The sequence below is a fragment of the Paramisgurnus dabryanus genome, chromosome 24 (assembly GCF_030506205.2).
Source record: "Paramisgurnus dabryanus chromosome 24, PD_genome_1.1, whole genome shotgun sequence".
In the NCBI taxonomy this organism is placed as follows: domain Eukaryota; kingdom Metazoa; phylum Chordata; class Actinopteri; order Cypriniformes; family Cobitidae; genus Paramisgurnus; species Paramisgurnus dabryanus.
Window position 1 is genome coordinate 3396812 of NC_133360.1, and position 9180 is coordinate 3405991.

The 9180-nt window shown below is 37.3% G+C and overlaps 1 protein-coding gene across 1 annotated transcript; it reads left to right on the top strand.

Moving 5' to 3' along the window:
- The first annotated feature begins 1158 nt into the window (after positions 1-1158).
- Positions 1159-8575, top strand: LOC135721276 (SLAM family member 5-like). Its single transcript, XM_065243469.2, has 4 exons — positions 1159-1415; positions 3595-3912; positions 7578-7871; positions 8015-8575. The coding sequence occupies exons 1-4, from the start codon at positions 1178-1180 to the stop codon at positions 8164-8166; spliced, it is 1002 nt and encodes a 333-aa protein (XP_065099541.1). The 5' UTR covers positions 1159-1177; the 3' UTR covers positions 8167-8575.
- The last annotated feature ends 605 nt before the right edge of the window (positions 8576-9180 follow it).

Consider the following 9180-nt stretch of genomic DNA (forward strand, 5'->3'; position numbering starts at 1 on the left):
CTTGTTCATTGCTTCATGTAGAGGGAAAACCTTCCAGACCTTCTCAGTTTATTTTTATTGTATTCTACTCTACAAATCATTGAAACATTTGATCACAAATTAATTATAAAGAAACAGGCATATAGAAAAGCTCTGTACAAATGACATTGTATTGAATGAGACTGCTGTAATGCTTTAGTGTTTTTTTTGTTGTTGTTGTTTGTTGTTTGCTTAAGAGAGACTTCATGATTTCTGATACAAATCTCAACGATGGTGACAGTTAATGGTAAGAAAGTTGCTTAATTTTTGTCATGTTGCAATGCATGATGGGATTTATGAATGAGTTTTCTACAATCCTGGTACCCAGCATGCATTGCGGCATGAAGCTTTGTTGTTGATTGTCACCATGATTGTGTTTTATAGGCTGACTGTTGATGTCTCAGTGTGTCTGACTGAAACCACAGATTAGATTTGGGTAAACAATATATAACTCTTCAGGGTATGTGGACTTTTACAGCACTGTTGGATTTCATGGGAGCCTCACAGGGTTGGCAGAACATAAATTAAACACTTATATTCAGTGATTACTTTTTTATGATATCATTGAATCCCAAGACTTATACTTTCATACTAATTAACATAGTATAAGTTATAGACTTAATTTCTCTCATCTTCCTCTGCTTTAACAGACGTGTTTATAAACACACTGCCACAATTAGCAGAAGAAAACTAACACCAAACTTCAAGACCCAAGTACCCAACTAAAGGAAACACTAATCGGAGCAATGGTGACTTACTTTATGAACCAGATTTTCAGCAGTTCTTTAGAAGTTCAACCTATCATCCATGTAACTCTGCAAGCAAGTTGTAATTTTAGTGTTCATTTAACTATGGTGATTTCATCTATTGCATTTAATAATTTGGCTTTCTTCCTCATTTTAGTATTACTTTCTCCAGAAAAAGAGTCAACAAAATAAACATTTTAAGACAGGAACAATTCCAAAATTGAGTTGATTTGACGCGGAATGACCAGCAGGTGTTCACTATTAATGACTCAATCACTTCATTATCCTATTAACTTTAACACTGATTTAGTGTTTTTTTAACACCAATCTTGGTGTGGATTATATAAACACCGATCAGTGTTAATTTAACACTGGGGATTTTACTGTGTATTACTGAAATACAGAAAGATGATATGATACTGTGGAGATTTGGACCTGAAAATTCTCTCATAGCAAGAATCAATGGAGTGGCCAAAGATATCTCAGTATATGCTGATGTTCTTGATGGGAGATTCAGAGACAGACTGCAAGTGAATAATCAGACTGGAGATCTCATCATCACAAACATCACAACTCAACACACTGGACTTTATAATAGAACCATCAGTGGCAAACAGAAAATCTCATACAGAGTCAATGTTATTGTCTATGGTGAGTAAAGATTTAGAAAACGTTCACTGGAACTAAACACAGATGCATTGTATTATTCTAACTGAATTTGGCTTGAGCCCGGGACCTATTTAGTAAAGCCCTGATTGTTATAATAATATGTTTGATACGCGTGTCACTAATTTTAATGCACGTTAAAATATTTTCTATTACAGCCGAACCGAAAATGTCTCGTCAAGAACTGTCAACTTGCGCGTCAACTTCACGTCTGACGAGAACAGCCCACTGAGGGTTCCAGAAATTACTGACATGTAAACCAACCAACTATCAATAAAATACTGTAGGGCAGTGATCTCAAACTCCCGGCCTGCGTCTACTGTCAAAAATATAACATAGTCTTTTCCTTAAAAAGCGAGAGAGTGGTACGTCTTTCGCTTCATATGCTACCATGAGCCCACTCCCCGTTACGTTGAGGATAACTGAATGCATGATCGGATTTTACTTGCTCATCTGCAGGGCCGGTTTAACATAAAGGCTAGTTGGGATTGGGGGCCCGCGGGATTAGGGGGCCCGTGATTGGCTGGAGGAAATCAGATTGTCATATCATAGGTGGTTGTGTATAATTATACATTTGTGTATAGTAAAATAACAAGACGTAATTGGAAAATGTGCCTGACTGATATAATTTACCACCCAATCAAATTAACTCTACAATTTGCGTCATGACGTTGGGAAACGCCTCTTTTCGTTATGCTTTCATTAGTCAAACCCTGCGTTCCAATTCGTTTTTATGACCTTCCCTCGCTAACTTCCCTCAGTCTCGTTCACTCGGATGTACGTCATTGCTTACGTTGTGCGAGTGCCCACTACTGCTGAAACACTTGAAGTAGGTTCAAATGGATCGCCCTAAGCCCTTGATCACATGGAAAGTGGACACCGCCCCCTCCATGTGCAAAGCGCGAGTTGCTGAATTGACGTCACAATCGTGATGCATTGTGGGATATGAAGCTGCCTGAAGTGTACATATGAAGTAGACTCCCAAAATCGAGGGAGCGAGGGTCTGTCCATACAAACTTCCCTCGTCCACTTGAAAAAGTGGAACGCACTTCAAAATGGCAACACACTGCAGGAGGGATTTTGGCCCACTCCTCCACACAGATCTTCTCTAGATCACTCAAGTTTCTGGCCTGTCGCTGAGAAACACAGAGTTTGAGCTCCCTCCAAAGATTTTCTATTGGGTTTAGGTCTGGAGACTGGCTAGGCCACGCCAGAACCTTGATATGCTTCTTACAGAGCCACTCCTTGGTTATCCTGGCTGTGTGCTTTGGGTCATTGTCATGTTGGAAGACCCAGCCTTGACCTATCTTCAATGCTCTAACTGATGGAAGAAGGTTGTTCCCCAAAATCTCACAATACTTGGCCCCGGTCATCCTCTCCTTAATACAGTGCAGTCACCCTGTCCCATGTGCAGAAAAACACCATCAAAGCATGATGCTACCACCCCCATGCTTCACAGTAGGGATGGTGTTCTTGGTACTCATCATTCTTCTTCCTCCAAACACATTTGGTGGAATTATGACTAAAAAGTTCTATTTTGGTCTCATCTGACCACATGACTTTCTCCCATGACTCCTCTGGATCATCCAAATGGTCATTGGCAAACTTAAGACGGGCCTGGGCATGTGCTGGTTTAAGCAGGGGAACCTTTCGTACCATGCATGAATTCAAACCATGACGTCTTAGTTTATTACCAACAGTAACCTTGGTAACGGTGGTCCCAGCTCTTTTCAGGTCATTGACCAATTCGCCCCATTTAATAAAACTCAGTTCGGTTCTCAGGTAAGTGAAGGACAAAATTACATTTTTCTGAAACCTGAGCGACAATGATTTAAAAATGGGGAAAAAACAATGAGAAAACAAAATATAAAATTACACAAAAAAGAAAATGGTACTTAAAAAGCGAAAATAGCAAAACACAATAGGCCTATTACTAAATATGACCATGGATTTCGTTTCTAGCTCTTTTGCTTCTATGACAAACTGCTCTAAAATGCTCTGTGGACCAGAGCTGCAAAAAAATCTTACAATATATAGAACTGATTTTAAGAGATAAATTGTGTTTTGGAGTTCTTGTTGTTTATACTAAGTTTCTGTAAAAAAATATTACATTTAAGATCTTCAATCTATGACAAATCTTGTCTCTGTGTATTTGGTGATACAGATGAAGTGAAGTCAGTGTTAGTAAAGCAAAGAGATTCTGTTACTCTACACACTCATCTTACTGAAATACAGAAAGATGATGTGATAGTGTGGAGGTTTGGACTTCAAAAGTCTCTTATAGCAAAAATCAACGGCGCCACCAGTGAGACCTTAATAAATGATGATGTTCTTGATGGGAGATTCAGAGACAGACTGATGGTGAATGATCAGACTGGAGATCTCACAATCATGGACACCAAAACCAAAGACTCTGGACTTTATGAAATGATCATCAACAGCGCTAAAGAGAGCTCATACAGATTCAATGTTACTGTCTATGGTGAGTAAAGATTTAGTAAATAGTTCACTGGACATAAACACAGATCATGTTTTGTACTATTCCAACTAGATCTGATGCACGGTTGCATTAGAGAATGAAAGTACTAAAATATGATAAGATAATCATTCAGTCAGCGCTAAACAACTTGGCCTAATTAGGCAAGGAAGAGAATTTGAAGATTTTGGTTCCAAAACGCAATAAATCCATTTTGACTAATTTGGCATTAAAGATGCATACCCTGCAAGTAAGCCTACGATGGCCCTTTATGGGCCCACTTACAGTAGGGCTAGTCTAAGGGCCCCGCGCAGGTTTGCTCATTGGCAAAACGTTGGCCCTTTAGCGCTGGCCCTGCGCGGGCAGCCCTCACTTAGCCCCCAGGAAGCCCTCATACCGAAAAATCCCCAGAGTTAAATGAACACTGCTGGATGTATATATTGTCCCATCTTACAGAGTGTTAAAGAGTAACAATGAAGCAGAATTAAAAGCTGTGTTATCCTCTCTCTCACCATCTCTGTATGAAACCTAAAATTGCATTTCACATCTTACTTGTAGAGTCATTTTCTTAACTTATGTTAAGATGTTGGCTGTTTCATTTAAAGTCACCATTGTTGTGATCAGTGGTTGTTTTGATTGGACTTGTACTCTTGACCGTTGGCTTGTTAGTATTTTCTGGCTGCTATATCTAAGTGAGTTTAAAACACATGTTATAGCAAAGAAAAGGCTATAGTAATCAATGGTTGATACATAAACAACATCAAACATAATCATATAATGAACAGATTTATTAATATAGTTTTCCCCTCATCAGAAGCATCATTTTCTGTTAATAATGAAATACTACAGTGTTAGGTCCAGAACTCTCATAGCAGTTTATTACTCTGAAGGATTTTGATAGTTTGCACATAAACATTAACCGCTGAACGATGTAGATGCACAGACATCAAGAATCTGAGTATGAATCTCAACAATGGTGACAAAGAAAATGGTAAATAAAGGTCATTATTTATTCATGCCGCAGTGCATTCTGGGAGTTCTGGATGAGATTTGTTATTTGTTGATACCCAGCATGCATTGCAGCATGAAGCTTTTCATTTTATTGTCACCATCATTGTGATTCATACTCTGATTCTTGATATTTGTGTGTCTATATTGTAAAGCAGTTAATTTTGAGTGTCAGTGTTTCAAAATTTTTCAGAAAGACAAACGGCTAAGAGAGAGCTGGATCTCATACTATAGTATCACATTGTCAGAGAAAGATGCTTCTGATAAGTGTGCAAACAATAAATGAATACATATGTTTTTATATGATGATATTTAGACTTAATTTACTGAACTGACCACCACCAAAGTATCCCACTCTGCTATAACAAACATGTCTTAAACACAAAAAGTTATAGCAATCCAACAATTGAACAATGTCTTCTTCTTCTTCTTCTTTTCGTTTAATGGCTGCTCACTCCTTTGGAGTATTACTGCCACCTACTGTATAACTTGCGCATATGTGTAATGGATCTGAATTGTGAAAAAAAAAGAAAAAAAAAAAAGAAAAGGAAACCCCTTTTGACACCCCAGAGGATCCGAGCCCAAGCTTCAGCTGACGCTGCGTGTTCAGCTCCTCCAGCTTCCACATTGAGCTCCTCAACCTCCTGGATGTTCAGAGCAACTTGCTCCTCCTTCTAGATCCTGTGATCTAGTCCTGTACGCTCTAAAAATATCATCACCTCCTTAAGCCTCTCTATATCCCTCAAACCCTCTCCCAATAAGTCCATGATACTCACTGGCCTATTCTTTATATTACTAAAGAGACCACTACGCTGTTCTTCATATTTACTACACTTAAAAAGCACATGTTCTACTGTTTCAACACCATCACATTCATCACACATACCATTCTCATGCTTCCCCATTAATGCCAGTGTTGAATTTAACCCTGTATGACCCATCCTTAATCTAGAAATCATTACTTCTTCCTTTCTATATCTTCCATAACACGATTCTTTATTCCTCACTGATTTTACAATATTATAATACCACCTACCTGTACTGCTACTTTCCCATCTTTGTTGCCATATTCTTATCACTTCTCTATTAATTATTGATCTAACTTCATTTCTTCCTAAAGGAATCTTAATATCTACCATATCTTTCCCTAACGCTTCTTTTGCCAATTTATCCGCTGTTTCATTTCCTACTATCCCAATATGTGCCAGTACAAAAATATACAATTATACCCTCTATATTAAGCCTATATAATAATGTATAAATTTCTACCAGCAGATCTTCTCTATCAGTTTTTGTTGACATTATACTTTTAAGTGCTGATGCAGAATCAGAGCAGATTACAGTCTGCATCCTATTTGGCTTAATCTGCTCTAACCACTGCAATGCTACTATTATAGCAGTTAGTTCTGCTGAATATACAGACAATTTGTCACTCAATCTTAAACTTACTTTTATCTCAAATTCTGAAATGTATACTCCTACTCCCACTTTCTCTTCCACTGGGTCTTTAGATCCATCTGTATACATCTGTATACAAGAATAAAAATTTTCTCTCATAAAACCATTAATAACATAACTATCAGTATATCTTCCTTCTGCTTTTTCCCGATCATTGAACAATGTCAGAGTCACGAGTCAAGTTTAACTAAATCAAACACTGATCACAATAGTGGTGACTTTAAATGAAACAAAATCTCAACCTAAAGTAAGAAAATACCTCTACCAATAAGATGTAAAAATGCAATTTTAGGTTTCAGACAGAGATGGTGAGAGAGAGGATAACAGAGCTTTTAATTCTGCTTCATTGTTACTTTTTAACACTCTGTAAGATTGGGACAATATATACATCCAGCAGTGTTCATTAAACTCTGGGGATTTTTCTATGTGAGGGCTTCCTGGGGGCTAAGTGAGGGCTGCCCATGCAGGGCCAGTGCTAAGGGGCCAACGTTTCGCCAGTGAGCAAACCTGTGCGGGGCCCTTAGGCTATGCCCATACAGGCCCATTGTAAGCTTACTTGCAGGGTAAACATAGCATCTTTAGGTTATAAAAACATAAAAAATTCAAATCCATAATTTGATTTTCAAAGTTTTATTATAAAACTGATTTTTTTCACAAAATGCAATAAATCCATGACCAGTTTTTTTTTCAAAATGCTATAAATCTATTGAATCAATATATAAATGTGCATTCATCTTTGCCATGTTATATTCATTTAGTTGACTAGTGGTATACACTGATAAAAAAACATTAATGGCATTAATGAAAACACTTACTTATATTAAGATCACTGTCATTACTGCTGTCATCCTTGGGACGTCGTCTGCAAACTTTTTTGACAGCGGTCAGCTGTAAAATGTTTTGGTCCTGCTCAATTTTTGTTGGCTTGGAGTATTATTGGATTTTGCGTAAAATTAAGAATTTACTCTTAAATACTGACCTAATACAATACTGATTTTTGCGGTAACTCTTTTTTTTTAAATGGCGTTTATCGTGTTTTGGAACCAAACTCTTCAAATACACTTTTAAAACAAACCTGGAACACAAACAAAATGGGCACTTGGTCTAAAATGCAGGGGACAGAATGACCTCAACCCAGGGTTTGAATGTGTCAAAAAAAAATTATTTAATGTAATTTATTATTTTTTCTATCAAATGGTTTTCAGATTTTTTGCCGCTTCCTGTGATCACCAGAGACTCTTCACAATGTTCTTCATCATCATCAAGCTCAAATTGTGTTTTGTTGTGTTCAGTGTTGAATGTGAGAGATGTGAGTCTGTCCTGGTACAAAGGAAACAGTTTATTGTCCAGCATCAGTGTGACTTATCTCAACATCAGACTCTCTCTACCTCTGGAGGTTGAATATCAGGATACAAACACATACAGATGTGTGGTGAACAATGCCATCAAAAATCTAACTCAACATCTCAACATCAATGAACTCTGTAAGCCGTGTTCAGGTACAACCGCAGTTCAGCTGCTTAGAAATGACTTAACTTTATCTTTAATAAATGTGTGATGCTTTTTAACATATTAAATATTTGCTATTTCCCTTTAATATATTGGCCATGTTAAAACATGTGTTTTATGTTGTTTTCCTCAGGCTGTGTTTGCTGTTGTCATGATTTTGAAGCTGTGATCCGATTGGTCCTCTCTGCTCTGGTGGGCGTGGCTGCTGTTGCCATTTTGGTTTATGACATCAGATCGAGCAGAGTTGAACAGAAGAAAAGATCACAGACATCATCAGACTATTAATGATTAAACATATATTATAGTTAAATGAAACCAATATGTTTACTAACTTTTTTATTGTTTCTGCTCTGTATATAAAGCACTCAGAAGATATTATTACTTTAAATATTAGGGTAGCCGATTTAAAAATATGAAAATTCTGCCATCATCTACTCACCATCTTGATGTTTTAAACCTGTAGTTTTTTAATCTGTTGAACACATGCTGAATGTACATAAGTGCTAAGAATTATCGGAAAAGCAACTCAGATAATTCGGTTTTTATAGCTGAGTAAAAATACATTTGTGTTTTTTTTTTCATTTATTGCATTAGTTCATTTATCATTATATATTTACCTTAAAAAAATTGTATAATTTTAGCATTTTATCATTCACTTTTATTCTTTTTAAAATGTTTTATATTATATTGATAAAACTGAGCAAGTAAAATTATTCAATAAACCATCTTTGTTATATTTACATATTGCGATTCAAAATTGTTTTGGACAGGTATTTTTAATGGGACACGCGATTAATCGTCACATCCCTACGAGTCACCAATACACTAAATCAAAGACAAAGTGCATCACTTCCAAAAACATAAAATGATCACTTTAAAGCAATCACTGCCACTGGCGGGGATGGCGGGTCACATGATCTGGCAGGTCACTTGACCAACCATCCCTGCCACTGGCAGCTGCCACTTAGCCACTGTCACATGACCCGCCAGTGGCAGCAACTGCAAGCCAGCTAAAGATTGAATCCCCCTCCTAAATCAAGAACGGTTTCCATCCTAACGACTTGATGTGGCGTTAATACTGTAGTGATTTGGGTAGTATGCCATACACAGGACACCACAGGTGAATTGCTCCTCTAGTGTGTATTGCAATATTGAAAATCATCTATGGTAGATACAGTAGTTACTGACAGAAAAATCCAATGCCAAGGTTTCAGAAAAAAGTTGGATAAATTATATTTGTGTTCTGTGCGGTCAAATGAGCAATCTGGTGGTGGCACATCTGCCATGGGTCGGGCTTTT